Source organism: Centruroides sculpturatus, unplaced genomic scaffold (assembly GCF_000671375.1).
Source record: "Centruroides sculpturatus isolate CEXI.00-Female unplaced genomic scaffold, Cexi_2.0 scaffold863, whole genome shotgun sequence".
Taxonomy (NCBI): Eukaryota; Metazoa; Arthropoda; class Arachnida; order Scorpiones; family Buthidae; genus Centruroides; species Centruroides sculpturatus.
The window spans coordinates 147,462-167,678 of NW_019385531.1; the positions used below are offsets into that span (position 1 = coordinate 147,462).

At 27.7% G+C, this 20,217-nt stretch overlaps 1 protein-coding gene across 1 annotated transcript; it reads left to right on the forward strand.

The window, feature by feature from the left end:
* The first annotated feature begins 592 nt into the window (after positions 1-592).
* Positions 593-19,951, forward strand: LOC111639870 (glucose dehydrogenase [FAD, quinone]-like). The gene is made up of 11 exons (XM_023385822.1): positions 593-726; positions 2,844-3,046; positions 3,124-3,313; positions 8,927-9,058; positions 9,152-9,273; positions 15,469-15,639; positions 15,736-15,889; positions 15,968-16,131; positions 16,205-16,382; positions 17,665-17,887; positions 19,721-19,951. Exons 1-11 carry the CDS (start codon positions 618-620, stop codon positions 19,860-19,862), a joined length of 1,788 nt encoding a protein of 595 aa, XP_023241590.1. The 5' UTR covers positions 593-617; the 3' UTR covers positions 19,863-19,951.
* The last annotated feature ends 266 nt before the right edge of the window (positions 19,952-20,217 follow it).

Here is a 20,217-nt window from a genome sequence, read left to right on the forward strand (position 1 = left end):
TCCCATACAAATAGGTCAATGTACCAAAGAATTTTGTATCTTTTAAATGTGTTCTTAACTGTTCTATATGTTATCTGTATTTTATGAATATCAAAATCCCGAAAACAGCCTGTAAAACAGGTTGAAAACAATAATTAATCCTCATATATAATCCTTAGTGAACTAAGGTGTTTTTATGTAGGTTAATTAAGAAGCATCTAGTTGGGTATTAATTAAGCACAGCATTATCAAAAACAATTAAAGTTTTGTTTGATATATACTTTTATTTCTAAGTTAATTAAAGTAATAACTTTTAATAATGTTGTGTTAAATTTATCTTTAATAAATAAATTATTTTCGTCCAATTGAGTAGTAAAATCTCAAGAGGGTTTTATTGAAATTTTTCTGTTTGTAACTCCTGTGAAAAAATTAATCAATTAATGGAATAATATTCTACAAGTTGGCACTTTAAATAAAAATATATTATTATTCTAAACAACAAATCTTAGGAATTAATTTTATAGGTTACATTTTTTTAATCTTAAACCTTAATTAGCTCTGTCAAGGTTATCACGTGATATTCGGTCAATATATACTTTAGATGCGACGGGAATGATTATTGATTCGTCAGTGACATAATGAATCTCTCTCTTGCATTTGTGATGTTATTAATTGCGTTTTTCAGAAAGAGGGATGAGAAAATAGAACTTTCGAAATACCCCGAATGGGAATACGATTACATTATTGGTGAGTTGTATTTTAATTTTAATATGATTTTTAAAAATTTGAATAGAAACAATAGCTAATTTTAATCTCTATATATTTTGATTTTTAATACTTTTATTAAAATGAGTTTAATTCAAAATTATTATAATAAGTGATAAAAATATTTAATATTATGCAACGATTTTTACGTTATTAAATATTTAACCTTTAGAATTAGGAACAAAAAGAAATTTTTATAAATTTTTCTACGTTTAAAATGTTAAAAATTTGAAATTCGTAATACTGTAATTTACTTTTAAATATTACAAAATGTTTACTAAATAACTGTTATTTACAAATATTTTAAACAAGTTATATAAATTGTTCATTGTTACAATTAATATATTTTTATTTTAAAAATTTAGACTTTACTTCAAAATAGACGATATTATTCATGATATCTAAAAATTCTAATATTATTACACTAAGAATATTATGCATGGCTATTTGATGAAAGAGAATCCTTGAGTTAAGAGAAGAGATCGTTCCGTAACCCACTATGTAAATTAAATTTTCCACTCGAAGCCTTGTCCAGTGTACTTTAGAGTATTCTTACATAGACTACGTCTTTGTTTAAAACACAAATATAACAAACATACAAATAATGTTAACTGAGGAGATGTAGCAGTCTACTTTGTCTATTTGCGCAAACTTCCGCATTATCTTACTTTGCTTGCTTTGCATAAGCGCTATATATACATCCTGTGTATTCCGGCGATATTTACGCAAAAGTATGGATTTACGCATTTAAGATTTGCACAGAGATCTGTCTATATATAGAAAGTATTCATATACAGAATAATTATTTGTATATTGTCGACTCGAGAAAAGTGTTTGGAATTATCCATCTACTTTACAATATGGAAAAATTAATTTTCTATGTATTAGTAAATTCATAAAAACATGTAAACAACTAAAGCAATTTGTCTAACGTTTTTGATCTGTTTAAGGCTAACATTGATCTTTGATATTATCACACAGGCTATATTATATTGTTATCTTTCAAAATATTATAAATTTTTTAATTGAATGATAAAATCATTGGCGAATACTAAACATTTTCTGAATAATTTTAAAGGTTTATTTTAATTTAAAGTATTAAAAAAAGTTATTTTATCAAATAATTTTTAGTTTTAATAAATCAATGACTTAAGCATTCTTATACAGTCGACTAATTAATATAATGACTTCATTTAATATATATTGAAAGTTATAGTAATTTATACTGCAATAATTACGGAAAAGTAAAGTATAAATTTCTCAGTTTTGCTATTATAATTAACAATCTAACAGTTTTTCGTCAGTAATTATTTATGCACATCATGTTTATATAATGTCGACCTGGCACAAATTAATAAGATGAATTAAAAAGAAAAAAATAGAATGCTTTTCGATTACATTAACACCTAAAGATTGAGAGCACGATTAAGAATTTCTTCTATATTTAATGACAAAATTTTAATACAAAAGTGAAGAAATATAATCAAAATGGAATTATTTTTCTAATATTTTATTAGAAAACAAGAATAAAACTAGTAAAAATTTACTATTTATTAAATTTTTTTCTTTATTTAAAAAAAATATAATAATAAATAATAATTTGAAGTTTTTTTTTATAATACTTTGTTATTAAAAACCGCATTAGGAAATATAAACAGAAGACACACCCATCAATAATAAAAACTTACTCTCTTATCAGATAAACTACAAATATTCTATTTAATATTCTATAGAAATATTGAAAAAGATTTATAAAAACATTATACATCTTTAAAAATATCTATAAAAACTATTATTTTATGTATTATCGGCATTCGAAACCCAAGTTTGAATATTAAAGAATATTTACCTGATATACAGTATAATAAAGGATTGGGCGTCGGATTAGCAACCCGTTCCTGTAAAAATATTTAAGTCTTTTAAGACAAAACTAAAATAAAATACACGAAAACCCATATTTAAAATAAATAATTCTTATAGAGATCTTACATTATATCTTAATACCTTAATTAATCTATTGATTTATTAAATCTAACTTGTAATGTTACTACAGACAATTAATAAAATCATTAACATTAAAATATTTGCTTAACTTATAGTGGGAGGAGGATCTGCTGGGTCGGTCGTTGCCAACAGGTTATCAGAAAATCCTCATAATAAAGTATTGTTATTAGAAGCGGGGAGCAATGAAAACGAATTTTCTGAAATACCTGTTATGAGTGTTGGTTTATTATTAACTTCAATAGCATGGAAATATGTAACGGAACCTCAGCAATTTGCTTGTTTTGGTTACCAAGGCAGTGTAAGTTTATTATAATTACTTCGTAATGAGTAATAAAATGAATTTCATATATTTAGTTATATCTATCACTAATTAAGTCTTCAAGATGGCCTAGAGGAAAAGTGTTAGGAGGCACAAGTTCAGTCAACTTTATGATATACAGTAGAGGGAATCGACAAGACTACGATAATTGGGCTCGAGGAGGAGCGCATGGATGGAGTTGGGAAGAAGTATTCCCTTATTTCCTTAAATCTGAAGATAATAGGGATATTAATGTTCTAATGAATGGTAAATAGTTAAATATTATTATTTATCTATTAATTAATTAATTAAATAGTATTTTAAATATGCAACGCAATAAAAATATTTAATTTTTAAAACTATTTTAATTTTAGCTAAACAATTAAATAAATGTTGAGATAAAAATATGCTAATTTTCTAATTTTTTATAAACAATTACACTTGTGTTGAAGTCTCTTTCCTTCAGGTAAAGAGCAATGAGGAAAAAAAATAAAAAATAAAAATAGAAAAGTGTAGACGTTTAAATTTTAAAGTTAAAATTATTACTTTTTACAGTTAAAAGTAATATCATTAATATTACGTGTTTTATTAACTTTAATATTTCTATATTTTATGTTTACATCACCTGTTACGCAATTATTTAGAAAATCAATAATTAAAATTTTGTGATTTTAATACATTTTTTCTTTTAATATTGAGACTAGTGATCTTTCTCACGTCTTTCTTAATTATCCGCAATTGCGAAAGACGTGATAAACATCACTAGTCTCACTGTTAGAGAAAGAAACTTTTACTTATTGTCATATATGTTCCATTTTAATAATTTTATTAAACAGTTTACTAACACGTTTTCTTAGAAACTTATTGAGATAAATGAATTATATATAGGCCTACATTTTACTAAAAGTAAATAACATTTTCTTTACATATGTATTTGTATTGTATTTACATGTATACCTTTTGACATTGCTGTTTATTAAATACTAGCAGACCCAGCCACGCGTTGTTGTGGCTCAAAATGTATCTATTATAAATGTATAACACTTCCCCCGTGGGGGGGGGGAAATTTTTCGAAAAATTTCTCTTTAGTGTACATTCTGTTGACGTATCCTATTAAAACGTAATCAAAAACGCAAAAAACTGCATCTAAAATAGTATAAATAGAAGCAGAGTTCTTTACGTTAAGCCTTAATCCTAACCATCTCTCTTCAGTGGGGTTGAATTTCGACATGTATATTATATAAAAACACGTGCGTATTCGAATGCAGCGTTGTGTGAAAATTTCAAAGTAATCGGTAGGAATAAACGAACATTACATTTTTATTTATATAGATAGATAGAAGATGATCTGCTTTAGTTCATTTTCACAGAAAAGCATAATGCCTCACAGAAAAGCAAACTTAGGGCGTCATANTCCATTTTAATAATTTTATTAAACAGTTTACTAACACGTTTTCTTAGAAACTTATTGAGATAAATGAATTATATATAGGCCTACATTTTACTAAAAGTAAATAACATTTTCTTTACATATGTATTTGTATTGTATTTACATGTATACCTTTTGACATTGCTGTTTATTAAATACTAGCAGACCCAGCCACGCGTTGTTGTGGCTCAAAATGTATCTATTATAAATGTATAACACTTCCCCCGTGGGGAGGAAATTTTTCGAAAAATTTCTCTTTAGTGTACATTCTGTTGACGTATCCTATTAAAACGTAATCAAAAACGCAAAAAACCGCATCTAAAATAGTATAAATAGAAGCAGAGTTCTTTACGTTAAGCCTTAATCCTAACCATCTCTCTTCAGTGGGGGGAATTTCGACATGTATATTATATAAAAACACGTGCGTATTCGAATGCAGTGTTGTGTGAAAATTTCAAAGGAATTGGTAGGAACAAACGAACATTACATTTCTATTTATATAGATAGATAGAAGATGATCTGCTTTAGTTCATTTTCACAGAAAAGCATAATGCCTCACAGAAAAGCAAACTTAGGGCGTCGTACTCGTAGCGCCATCTGTTGGACATAAAAGCCTTAACCTAGATGATATATTTTAATTTATATTAATGTTTAACGGAATAATATACAGCCTACGTCCATTCTGAAGTTCCATTATAAATATTGGTGAAAGAATTTTTGAAATCGGATGAGTAGTTTCGGAGATTACCCGCTACATACAAACTTACAAACATTATTTCTTTATAATATTATATTTGTATAGATAAACTGTTGAAAGAAAAATTTCAAAAACATACTTTATTACTTAAAATGTTATTCTGACAAAAAAAAAAAAAAAAATCTGGAAGAAAGTAAAACCAGAACAAAAATTTGTTTTACCTGAAACTTTTGAAATGTTGTGGTATAAATTTTAGAATAGGAATGGGTTTGATACTTTACGATAAATGCAGTGTATATCTGATACTTTTATTAAAACTGTCAGCGTTGCTCATTCATGCTCATGTTTGTATCAAATCATATTTATTATTATTATCGAAGATTTTTGAACGAAATATTTTCAAATAAATAGTCTAAGTGGCCAAGATTTATCGAAAAGTTTATGTGATCAGAACAGGAAATATTTTTATTTCATGTCAAAGGTATTTGATTTGAAACTTGCGATTATTCTGCTTTTGTATGCTCTTATTCCCACGTCATATTAGGGCTAAATGACGTGGTCATTTAGCCCTAATATGATTTAGTTTTAAGGTCAAAATGAATTACCTTAAAACTTCTGCAGTTTCACAGGGGAATTTCAAGGGTGACCACAAAGCGAGAGTTTATTGTATATACTTACTGTAATACTGGGTGATAGATTTCATTCAGTCAAAAATTATTAAGTAGATTTATTATACATTATTTAAGATGAAAATTAAAGAAAAATTAATTAAGGGATTTTCGCGAATATTAGATGTAAAATGCAATTCATTTATATTTTGCTTTATAATTAGAAATTTTTGTTATTTTTTAATGTTCGGTGTTGTAAGGTTGCCGACGTTAAGGGGGAATAAAGTTTATCTAAAGTTTATCGTCAGAATGAGCCTAAGGGAAACCACGTATGTGGTCGGTGGCGAAGGAGGCAAATGAAGTACAAGTGTTTTACAAGAGAAAACCCGTTTATTTGTTCGAATTTATGCTTGCATCGATATAGGACAATTCCAAAATCTCGGTGCTCCTGTTTACGGCGAAGGTTCGGGTGATCGGTCGCAGCCCGAGCGGACGAGAAGGATCACAGGACGATGCAGAAGTTCGTTGTTAAGCTGCGGCGTCCTAGGTGATCGGCGGTTGCACAACACATCTGTTTTTAAATAGTAGTTAATTAAAATAACGCACGTCTTTTCTAGATATACAGTGGTGCGCCTCTTACTTCGAATGCTAAATTCGACATAAATTTTTTTCGGAGATCGAACAGTGCTTGAAGTGTAAATGCTGTCTATTATGTGTCCGTCATCTTACGCTCTCTTGTTACGATCATATATTTTCAGTGCTTTTCGTTTTATTTTTGGCGTGTTTGGTTATATATATATTGCGTATTATTTGTCTGTTTTAAACAATTTCTTCTTGCAATTTTTCTCGGTCGACAGTTTTTGGGCTTTCCGTACGTATTTTATCCTTCAGTTTAAAATTTATCGAATGAAATTTTTTAAACAATATTTGCGATGTACGCATCTTCCCCACACACATTACAAATTTTCTTTTTACTATTTGTATTGTGTGTATCTTTTCCGAGACTCGTAAAGCATAAGATGCTTAATATGCTTTTTTACCTGAAAACATTTCAACTTGGCTTTATTCAAACAAAATGAGAAATAAAAAGATTAAAATTAGCTTCTAAAGTAAGAGTACAATCGCACACTAGCAATACTGTGTTTAGTTTCACATCTATTGAGTATTAAGCAATGACATCTGTAAAAAATATGCAAAAAATTTTTCTTTCACCCAATATTAACCATAACATCGAAGAAGTGTGTTTGTTTGTTTAGTTAAGTTACGGCAACGCGACACTTGGGCGATATGTCTAGGGGGAATGCCTTCGCGGGAGGTCTTTTAAGAGTAACTGGCCCCTATTCAGGCGTTACAGACGTGGAGAAAACCCGGAAAACTCGACGGTGGCCAGCCCGTCCGGGCGAGGTGGGAACTTCACCGACCAAACTCCCAGTGTTCGGAGTGCGGAACCGCTTGGCAACTGGTAGGTCTTCCCGAGAAGTGTGTGGAAGCGACGAAGGCTAAGAGAAATGTTGTACTGTACGTAATAGCGACGATTAAGAAAAGAAAGGATCTATTGAGAAGCACAAAAGTGGTACACGTGTCGCGCATCTGGCTCCCATATTTATGATTCCGATGTCGACGGTATGGGACCAGTAAGCAATTTTCATTTTATTATACAGTATTTACGAATTTTATTTATGGTTTTCGTATTTTAATTTATTATAAAGTCATTTATTTCTGTTATTTATATCTTAAATTATATGTNCTTCCCCACACACATTACAAATTTTCTTTTTACTATTTGTATTGTGTGTATCTTTTCCGAGACTCGTAAAGCATAAGATGCTTAATATGCTTTTTATCTGAAAACATTTCAACTTGGCTTTATTCAAACAAAATGAGAAATAAAAAGTTTAAAATGAGCTTTTAAAGTAAGAGTACAATCTCACACTAGCAATACTGTTTTTAGTTTAACATCTATTGAGTATTAAGCAACGACATCTGTTAAAAATATGCAAAAAATTTCTGTTCCACCCAATATTAACCATAACATCGAAGAAGTGTGTTTGTTTGTTTAGTTAAGTACGGCAATGCAACACTTGGGCGATATGCCTAGGGGGAATGCCTTCGCGGGAGGTCTATTAAGAGTAATTGGCCCCTATTCAAGCGTTACAGACGTGGAGAAAACCCGGAAAACTCGACGGTGGCCAGCCCGTCCGGGCGAGGCCCGTACTCACCGACCAAACTCCCAGTGTTCGGGGTGCGGAACCGCTTGGCAACTGATGGGTTTTCCCAAGAAGTGTGTGGAAGCGACGAAGGCTAAGAGAAAGGTTGTATATTACGTAATATCGACGATTAAGAAAAGAAAAGGTCTTATTGAGAAGCACGAAAGAGGTACACGTGTGCGGATCTGGCGCCCATATTTATGATTCCGATGTCGACGGTGTGGGACTAGTAAGCAATTTTCATTCTATTATACAGTATTTACGAATTTTATGGTTTTTGTATTTTAATTTATTATGAAGTCATTTATTTCTGTTATTTTTATCTTAAATTATATGTGTATTGCTGTTTTAAGTTTATTGAAATGGGAATTCTTAAGATCTGGAAATGGATTAATAAAATTCAGTTATTTCTAATGGGAACATTTGATTTTGACTTCGAACGATCTGGAGTTCGAACGGCTTCCTTGAATGAATTAAATTTAAAGTATGAGGTACTAATGTATATTGTTTTAACTATTATTTATTGATAACTAGTTACCATTATTATTATTGTTTTATTTAAAACATATCAGTAATTTAATAAAAAAAATTAATTTTCTGTCTCCTTGTACTCATTCCATACATTATCAATGCTTTCAAGTCGATGTAACTGCGGTTTTTGATTTTTGATTGTAAAAAATTTATTGATGTTACTTTTCATTGTCAAGGTCACTATTAGAAAAGGAAGGAAATGAATAATTAATTGAAATATCAACTGTGTAATTCATTACAATAAATGCTTCATATTTCTCTTTAGCATCGGTTGGTTTTATCATCGGTTCGGCTTCATTTTTTGCCGTTTGTCATTATCAAATTCACTGCTGTGAATTCTGATTTGGCAAAATGCGTTTTTGACAGATAAAAATCACAATTATAATTATTTATCTAACATTTCTTAAGGATACCACGCTTCAGGAGGCTACCAAACAATTTCTTCTCCGAATTATATAACTCCTTTAGTAAAAGCATATATGGAATCCGCATTATTAAATGGACATACGATGAGAGACTTTAACGGGCCTATTCAAACAGGTAAACTGTTTTAAATTGTTTTTTTACTAAAACCAATTTATAATTTCTATTCAACGGTTGACCTGTTTTACAAATTATTTACATTTTTTCAAGGTTTTGCTTTTCCACAAGCATTTAAAAGGAATGGAAGGAGATGTAGCACTAACAAAGCATTTCTACAGCCAGTGAAAGATCGCCCCAATTTAACTATTCTCCTTTTTTCATTTGTTACCAAGGTAAGAAAATAACCGTTTTGTTTATTTTTACACGTTTTAGTAATAAACAAGCGTAAGAAATCTTTCACTTCGACTGGAGTCTCACCAGAATCATTGAGGGTATATTAGATTTTAAAATGACATATCTAAAAGTTAATAATTTCAGATAGAAAAAGCTAATAAGAATTCTAACAAACAATGTAGTTGCTTGCTTTCAAATTCGATCCATAATTATTACTAAAATAAATTTCACTGATATGAATGATAATGTTACAAGCTTTATTACTTTTAGATATTAGAAAGTAAATGTTATAAAAGTTATTAATACTCACATTTTTTGCTCAATTTGTTACATCTCTGTAAATCGTAGAAACTGAGTTAAAGACACTAATCGATGTTTTTATTTATTCATATCGATTCTTATGAAAATAAGCGGCAATAAATACATTCGAGCACTTTTTAAACATTTCTAAATGAAATCGGACCAAAGTGACATATAAGATAAATACGTTTAATCCAAATTCAGATGAGATTAGCCTGAAAGAATGAATAGACTTTATCGAAAACTCATACTTTTACTGCAATTGACAAATGTTTCTATGTTTAGAATTTATTTTACATTTTTGTTATCAAAAATCAGTAATAATTTGTATTTCTCATATTATTTTCTAGTAACAGTGTTCAGTGATTCAGAAAACATAATTCATAAACAGCCATAAATTTTAAAATGGCTTTTGTTTATTCAAAACTGAAATGCTATTGTGACGATTAGTGTAAGGCCAATGCTTTTAAGAGGCACCGAATTTAAATGTGTAAATTTCACAATATAATGTGATTTGCTTTATATTAATTAGACAATAGTCTACAATAAACATTTCTCTTCACAGTTAGCCTAACAAAGATGATGGAGTTAATATTACTCTATATAATTCCGAAAATATAAAGCTAATAAAAAAATATTTTAAATTCAGAGTATCTTTTTTAGAAAATATTGAAATAGGCCTATATTTTTTTTGTATTAGGAAAGGTTTCCGACACGTAGATGAAATTTGAATGATATGTGTAGCAATATTTCTCATTAACATTTATTTAATACAGACAAAAACATGCAGTTGCAATTGCAAAAACGTAATACTAAACTGTATTAATTTTTTCGTTAAAAGCTCGCAACATTTTGTGTTTTTACAATGGACATTATAAAAATATAATGTTGCCTAATTCAATACATCATGATACAAAGCATTATTTCAATTAATTTTCATTGTTTGAAATCAGCTATACTAAAAGTAAAAATATTAAATATGCCTTTTATTTTAGAAAAAAAAACGTAGAAATATCACTTATGGTAGCTGTCATTTCGTTATGAATGTATGTCTCTTTAATCCGACAAATTAAGTTCGGTAGACTATTCCTACAGCTTTCAGGTTAGACACTTCTTTTATTGTTTTCACATATGCATTTCAGTATTATATAAATGCTAAGCTTCTCTTCAGTGCAATACTACAGATTATTAAAAAAACAATAGTTAGTGATTTGACAAAATTTCTCGAGTGTAGGTCTCGCGTATTTACTGATATAAAACTATCATAATTAAAAATTGTTATATTTATACACACATATGGTTCTATCTTCTAAAACCACGGTGTATAACGGACAACATTGGGAAGAGTTTTTAATACAGCCATTAAAAACATATAAAATACACTTTCCAAACATTCATACGGAAAACCTAATATATTAATATTTTTTATAATTTTTTCTCATAACATATTCTAATAAAACAACAATGTAATACAATACATGCCTACTTTTAACATGTGCTGATAAAATCTTATATAAGTACAACTTTTAAAGAATTTATATTTTCTATAACATAACATTTCAGTAACTGTAATTATAATCGTTTTTTTACTGGTTAATTACATGCATTATAGTGATATTAAAATCATTTTTAAGAGAATACATACATTATTTCATTATTTCACAATATATTACCAATCATTTTCTAATACGATACTTTGTATAACAAATACATTACAATCACTTTTTTTTATTTTAGCGTCCTTTATCATATTGTACCATTGTTGATATATTTGCATACCATTTGATATATTGATTAAATTTTTATCTTTAAATTTAAGTTTATACGTATTTTTTTTCTGAATGAATTCTTTTTATATTATTTCTTATATTGTTGAACCACGGAGAATTATTATATTTTAATCTTATTGCTGCTTCGTGTTCTTTAATTCTTAATTCTAACGTTCTACTAGTTTTACCTATATAATTTTTTTGTTTTTGGCAATTAGAATTAATTTTATATACCACTCCTGATTTTTTTAAATTATCAACATTCGTTTTATATTTATTATTATTATTGTAAATATTACGTGAAATTTTTTTGGTCAAAGATGGGGCCAAAACAATATTTTCTTTTTTTAAAAACCGACTACAACTATTGTAAACATTATTGATATAAGGAAACGCTTTATAATTCTTATTTTTTTATATTTGGTATTAAATCTGTTTTTATAATACTGGTTGTGCCACATTTTTAACTTGTAACTGGGGTAATTATTCAAAATAAACTTATTTTCTAATTCTTTTAATTCAATTTTACGATTCATATTCTTAGTAGTTCTTGTGTATATATTTTTTAGATCCATTATGTAGGTGTTCTTTTTTATAGTTTCAGGAATGCAGGATTGATAATTAATGGTTTTATTGACGTTACATGTTTTTTAAACGTTTTAAAAGAAAATTTGTCTATTTCATTAATTATTGTTATATCTAAAAATTTATTTGGTTATATTTTTCTAATTCAATATCAACTTTTATATCTTCATTTATATTATTTATAGTATTTAATATTATTGTATCATTCGTTATTTTATGATTATAAATTAATAAGTAGTCATCTACATATCTCATTACCATTTTAATACCAGGGATATTTTGTATTTTTTTTTCGATATTTTTTATAACTAATTCAGCCAGTTTTGGCCCCATTTTTGACCCCATACTGACACCATTTATTTGTCTGTAAAAATTATTATAAACTTCAAAATATAAGTTCAATAATAATTTTATAAGTTCAATTATTGTTTTATCAATTTGTAGTTGTTTTAGGTTGTTTTCTATTGATTTTCACTTTATATTCGGATACATATTTTTTACATCTAAACTAATTAAGGTATCTGATCTTTTTTTTTTATTTTTTGAATATTATTTATGACTTCATCAGCATTTTTTATGCTATTGTTAGAACCTTTAATGTTTTTTAATTGCCTTTTAATATAATTTTCTAGATTGTAAAGTATAGAGTATCTAAAGTCAACGATTGGTCTGTATTTCTCTTCTTCTTTATGTGTTTTTAATCTTATTTGTAATTTTGGAGTTCTATTATTATTAAATTAAATATATAATTTTATCAGTTTCTTTTATTTTATTTTTCAAGATGTGTGTCTTTTATTATTTTAGTTAAATCTTTTTTTATTTTTTCATATGGATTTATATTTAGTTTGACATATTGTTCATTATCAATTTGTTCTACAGTTTTATTCTTTAAATTATCACTATCAATTATTGTTAGTTATTTAGTTTTATCTGCTTTGATTATTGAAAGGTTGTTGGTTTTTAAAAGGGAATTAGTTCTCTTTATTCTTTCTTTATATTTATTTACTTTAAATTTATTTTTTCGATGAATTTGTTTTGCATTTTGAATAGTACTGCCTAGTTTAATAGGCACTACTATTCAAAATTCTAAACAAATAACAAAAATTTAGAAAATTTATATTATAAACATTTATATAAATATGTGGCGTAGTAAACACTAGTATTGTGTTTTATTCCAAAGACACATGGCAAATTTTCCAACGCACCTCAATGAACGAACACTCCTTAAAACACTATCTTTAATAAAATCAATCGCAGAAGCTACACCTACGAGAGAAAGAAATTATATCAACTTTAAAATTCTCAGAGCAGCGATATAATACAAATATGTAAAAATTAGAAGATTAAAACGAGCCCTGAAAAAATATAAGACAAACACTAAGATAGGATTGTTAGAAAATAAANATTTATTTGGTTATATTTTTCTAATTCAATATCAACTTTTATATCTTCATTTATATTATTTATAGTATTTCATATTATTGTATCATTCGTTATTTTATGATTATAAATTAATAAGTAGTCATCTACATATCTCATTACCATTTTAATACCAGGGATATTTTGTATTTTTTTTTCGATATTTTTTATAACTAATTCAGCCAGTTTTGGCCCCATTTTTGACCCCATACTGACACCATTTATTTGTCTGTAAAAATTATTATAAACTTCAAAATATAAGTTCAATAATAATTTTATAAGTTCAATTATTGTTTTATCAATTTGTAGTTGTTTTAGGTTGTTTTCTATTGATTTTCACTTTATATTCGGATACATATTTTTTACATCTAAACTAATTAAGGTATCTGATCTTTTTTTTTATTTTTTGAATATTATTTATGACTTCATCAGCATTTTTTATGCTATTGTTAGAACCTTTAATGTTTTTTAATTGCCTTTTAATATAATTTTCTAGATTGTAAAGTATAGAGTATCTAAAGTCAACGATTGGTCTGTATTTCTCTTCTTCTTTATGTGTTTTTAATCTTATTTGTAATTTTGGAGTTCTATTATTATTAAATTAAATATATAATTTTATCAGTTTCTTTTATTTTATTTTTCAAGATGTGTGTCTTTTATTATTTTAGTTAAATCTTTTTTTATTTTTTCATATGGATTTATATTTAGTTTGACATATTGTTCATTATCAATTTGTTCTACAGTTTTATTCTTTAAATTATCACTATCAATTATTGTTAGTTATTTAGTTTTATCTGCTTTGATTATTGAAAGGTTGTTGGTTTTTAAAAGGGAATTAGTTCTCTTTATTCTTTCTTTATATTTATTTACTTTAAATTTATTTTTTCGATGAATTTGTTTTGCATTTTGAATAGTACTGCCTAGTTTAATAGGCACTACTATTCAAAATTCTAAACAAATAACAAAAATTTAGAAAATTTATATTATAAACATTTATATAAATATGTGGCGTAGTAAACACTAGTATTGTGTTTTATTCCAAAGACACATGGCAAATTTTCCAACGCACCTCAATGAACGAACACTCCTTAAAACACTATCTTTAATAAAATCAATCGCAGAAGCTACACCTACGAGAGAAAGAAATTATATCAACTTTAAAATTCTCAGAGCAGCGATATAATACAAATATGTAAAAATTAGAAGATTAAAACGAGCCCTGAAAAAATATAAGACAAACACTAAGATAGGATTGTTACAAAATAAAGAAGAAATACAACACAATCAGCAATATGAAGAGAACAAATATAAAAAATTAATTAAAAAATTTCAATACCCAACTAAAATAGAACTTACAACTTGGAAAGAAGCTCTTATACTAAACAAAACAGAAATAAACCTACCAATAAACATCAAGGAAATACTATATAGAGGATTAGATTTCAACGGCCCCAATAAATGGGACGTCTTAAATATAATACCAAATCTAGACAAAATGTGTAATGATCTACCTGAAACAGAATCAACTATAATGAAAAGTAAACTAAGTAATGAAATTAAACCATATATAACTAAAGAAAGAAACAAAACAATAATAAAAGAACCAAGCTATCTNATTTTAACCTTTTAATTTGTAATATATACTAGTTTATTTACAAAAGATTAAAGCAGATTTTACATGTTTTTAAATTATACAAAGTGTAACCAAAAGGTACGTCTATATATCGTTTATGTACTCATTGTTTTATGTAAATTCTCCACTGTAATAAGTTAAAATATATATACTGTATTGTATTTTAGTTGACTGAAGAGGGGCAAAGCCCGAAACGAGTACAAAACAATGTGCCGTATTGACTCGACTAATAAAGGAATTTGATGGAAAATTTGCCATGTGTCTTTGGAATAAAACACAATACTAGTGTTTACTACGCCACAAATATAAAACAGGACACGGTTTCAAAAAACAAATTTATATAAATATTATATAATGGATTTTAAATTTATTACATAATATTTACTAATAATATATATAACATAAGATATTATATTACTGCATATTTAATTTATAATATTCTTTAAGCTTATATTGCAATAAGTAAAACCATTAAGTTTAACTTTTAGATTGTGTTTGACCAATATAAAGTTGCTAGAGCCGTTCGTTTCGAGCGTTTCGGCAAATCTTTCATCGTGTATGCCAGAAAGGAAATCATTGTGTCTGCGGGTGTCGTTAATTCTCCACAACTTCTAATGTTGTCAGGAATTGGTCCTAGAGAAGATTTACACAGATTCGGGGTAAATATATACTCTTTTATTAAAATAACAATAATTATTGATAATTTTAAATAATATTATAAAAACGATAATTATTAATTGATATTTTGAATGAAGATTCCCGTTGTTTCTGATTTACCAGTCGGATATAATCTGCAGGATCACGTAGTTACATTTGGAATGGACTTCTTAGTTGATGTTCCTTATACTTACCTTATTTATCGTTTTGTTAAACCAACAAATCTTGCTCGATATGTTAAACATGGAGAAGGTGAGATATTATTTAAAATTTGCTAAAAATAATTACTTTGTTCGAGAACTATATTGAAAATTTATGATCGTTATAAAGGAGTTTTAACTGTACCTGGAGGTTTAGACATCATAGGATATATAGATACGAAGTATGCAAATAAATCAGATGATTATCCCGATATCGAGATAAATTTTTACTCTTACGGTGCAGCAGCTGATAGAGGGCAATTTTTTCGTCATGTTCTCGGATTCAAGAAAGAGGTCAGTTCATTTAAGTTCCAAATATTAAATATATAAAATGCCGTGAGAAAATTTTGCACTAATATTTGTGCAGACATGGGAACGTTGTTATAAACCATTTTCATACCGAGACGCGTTTGGTATATTACCTATTTTGCTCCGTCCAAAAAGCCGAGGGTACATAAAATTAAGGAGTGCGAATCCTCATGACCATCCCATCATCCAACCTAATTATTTTTCTCGTTTTGAAGATGTTCTAGTTCAAGTTGAAGGTAAGAAATGCCTTTATAATAAAAATAATTTTAAATGTAAATAATATTATGAAATAAATTACATATCATTTGTATGATTTAGCCCTGAAAGAAATTCTCAGATTAGGCAACTCAATAGCGTTAAAAAAATACGGAGCTCGAATATTTCCATAATGGATTTTAAATTTATTACATAATATTTACTAATAATATATATAACATAAGATATTATATTACTGCATATTTAATTTATAATATTCTTTAAGCTTATATTGCAATAAGTAAAACCATTAAGTTTAACTTTTAGATTGTGTTTGACCAATATAAAGTTGCTAGAGCCGTTCGTTTCGAGCGTTTCGGCAAATCTTTCATCGTGTATGCCAGAAAGGAAATCATTGTGTCTGCGGGTGTCGTTAATTCTCCACAACTTCTAATGTTGTCAGGAATTGGTCCTAGAGAAGATTTACACAGATTCGGGGTAAATATATACTCTTTTATTAAAATAACAATAATTATTGATAATTTTAAATAATATTATAAAAACGATAATTATTAATTGATATTTTGAATGAAGATTCCCGTTGTTTCTGATTTACCAGTCGGATATAATCTGCAGGATCACGTAGTTACATTTGGAATGGACTTCTTAGTTGATGTTCCTTATACTTACCTTATTTATCGTTTTGTTAAACCAACAAATCTTGCTCGATATGTTAAACATGGAGAAGGTGAGATATTATTTAAAATTTGCTAAAAATAATTACTTTGTTCGAGAACTATATTGAAAATTTATGATCGTTATAAAGGAGTTTTAACTGTACCTGGAGGTTTAGACATCATAGGATATATAGATACGAAGTATGCAAATAAATCAGATGATTATCCCGATATCGAGATAAATTTTTACTCTTACGGTGCAGCAGCTGATAGAGGGCAATTTTTTCGTCATGTTCTCGGATTCAAGAAAGAGGTCAGTTCATTTAAGTTCCAAATATTAAATATATAAAATGCCGTGAGAAAATTTTGCACTAATATTTGTGCAGACATGGGAACGTTGTTATAAACCATTTTCATACCGAGACGCGTTTGGTATATTACCTATTTTGCTCCGTCCAAAAAGCCGAGGGTATATAAAATTAAGGAGTGCGAATCCTCATGACCATCCCATCATCCAACCTAATTATTTTTCTCGTTTTGAAGATGTTCTAGTTCAAGTTGAAGGTAAGAAATGCCTTTATAATAAAAATAATTTTAAATGTAAATAATATTATGAAATAAATTACATATCATTTGTATGATTTAGCCCTGAAAGAAATTCTCAGATTAGGCAACTCAATAGCGTTAAAAAAATACGGAGCTCGAATATTTCCAAGAAGAATTCCTGGATGCGAAAAATACGTACAATTTAGTGATGAAGATTTGCACTGCATAGTAAGAACTTTAAGTACGACGGGATATCATCCGGTAGGAACATGTAAAATGGGAGCAATTGAAGATCCAACTACAGTAGTGGATCCCATGCTTAGGTTTGATATTATGGTTAAATCACTAATTTAAAATTTTGGAATTTATCATTACAAACACTATTGAAATGTTTTTTTTTTTTTTAATATTTATGCATACTTAGGCCTTGTATCAGAGTCGGGATTTATTAAAAATATTACATGGAACGAAGTAATCACTAGGTAGATTCCGTAATCCTTTTTATTTTTCCCAATCACATTTCGAATAACTTTTTCCTTTATGAGTGGACACAAAAGGTTTTCTTCCGTACAGTATTTACAAGCTAAACTTATTCAAAAAGAGTTTTAATAATATAAGAAGTTACATAAAATATATTACATTAATTATAAAAAAGAAACTTTAACTATAATGCTATATAAAATCAAAATTTATATTTACAATGTTGTAGTTTTACTTCCTCAAAAGATTTAGTCTTTCACTACTTTTTTTTATGACTTAACTTACTATTAACTTACATGGGTGATTTTAGTTATTATTATTTACAATATTTTGATAATTTAAAATGTATCTTACTTCTGATTCATATTGCAATATTTCAATTTAACATTCGCTTAGTCTTATTTCGACGTGACACCATTTAATCTATTCCTCCTTTGACAAAAGTTTAAACTAAATAACTTAATAAACAGGATGGAGACATAGAAGTCATGTGTCATATCCAGTGTGGTCGGACTCACAGTAGAGCCTCGATTATCTGACCCCCTATCAACCGACCGTCCTAGTAGGCAAATTTCAAATGTCCCCCAATGAAGGGGCCCCAAAAAAATTGGCCAAGGCCTGGCCAACTTAAAAATAATTTTAACGGGTTTAACCGGCAAAAACGGAACCACCATGAAAGGGAGCCAGTATTTAAACGAGGCTTAACTTTCTAATTTTTAACGATACAATAGCGATGATTATTATTTTAAAAAATTTTTGTTAGGCTTAATATCGATGAAAATTCAACGCAAAGTAGGTTAATAGCGATATACTAATATACTAATTACATGGGATATAATAATATACTACACCAATAATAGATTTTTTCATACTTTTCGGTTATCCGCGTTTTTAATTATCCGACCAACCCCAGTCCCCAATTAGGTCGGATAATCGAGGCTCTACTGTTATGACTATTTTACTCGTTATGAGCGTTCAGAATTTATACACTTCGCTTTTTTGTAAACGTCATCAAGTATTGTGTTCCAGGATTGGTGGAAGATAGAATAAAAATTAACAAGAAAGAGTCTAATAATTACAAAAGGCAATTATACGAACTTATAAACATAAAGAGAGAAAAAAATAAAATAAATACAGTAATAATTTAGGACGAATAATCCACCAATCCTGGAGCACCATACTTGATGACGTTTACAAAAAAACGAAGTGTATAAATGGTTCATAGACTCGGCTTATTTTACTGTTGTTAACTTGTTGCGAACGAAACCTTAAAGTGAGATTTAAAAGTTATTACAAGATATTGTACGTTTTTAATCATTTCAGTCTTTATTTAATTTACTTATTTACAAGTGAAAATTACTACAGGTGATGTAATAAAAAAAATTGTTTTTTCTGTACTAATTCTCATTCTTGTGTCAATATCTAAACACCAGTGTAAATTCCTAGTAATAATAATGTCCATGTAGACAATTAAAAAGAACCTGATTCGAAAATGTATTTGGGAAAAAATAAAAAGAATTACGAAATCTACCTTGTTATTACTTCGTTCCACGCAATACATGTAATAAATCTGGAATTTGATACAAGGATCAAATACTCATTAATACTAAAAGACAATATTAAAGACAAGAAGTAGCTTCTTGTTCCTAATTCTATTTTTAAAAATTGTTTTACAGGGTAAAAGGAGTATCGAGATTAAGAGTTGTTGATGCATCAATTATACCAACTATCATTTCAGGAAATACAAATGCTGCGGCAATTATGATCGGTGAAAAAGCATCTGATATGATTCGAGAAAGTTCATATTTTTATAACTAATTTAGAATATCGTTTACATTATATTCGAAAACTTTTCCTTATTAAACTGAGATGTGTTTTACTCTGATAACGAGAAGAAACATTGGTTCTTATTTTCTTCTTCCAAATTCTTCAAAATTATCTTTTGATGTAAATTTAAAATTGAAATTTTATTTTAATCATTTATGGGGTATTTAAGATTATTTTAAAGGTAATTTGAATACTTAAAGACATCAAAATAATTTTTACTACATGAACACTAGGATATATATTTTTTTCATTAAAATTATATGCTATAAAACGAAAACATTCGATCAATTGGATAGAATATTTTTCTAATCGATATTGCCTATAAATATTGTTTAGAAATAATGAT

Bases quoted from the DNA above. Each gene is read 5' to 3' on its own strand.
- LOC111639870 (XM_023385822.1), top strand. From the start codon at position 618: ATGAATCTCTCTCTTGCATTTGTGATGTTATTAATTGCGTTTTTCAGA. The intron at 9,274-15,468 runs GTAAGAAAATAA...TTTAACTTTTAG, and splicing joins TTTTTTCATTTGTTACCAAG to ATTGTGTTTGACCAATATAA. The intron at 16,383-17,664 runs GTAAGAAATGCC...TGTATGATTTAG, and splicing joins TGTTCTAGTTCAAGTTGAAG to CCCTGAAAGAAATTCTCAGA.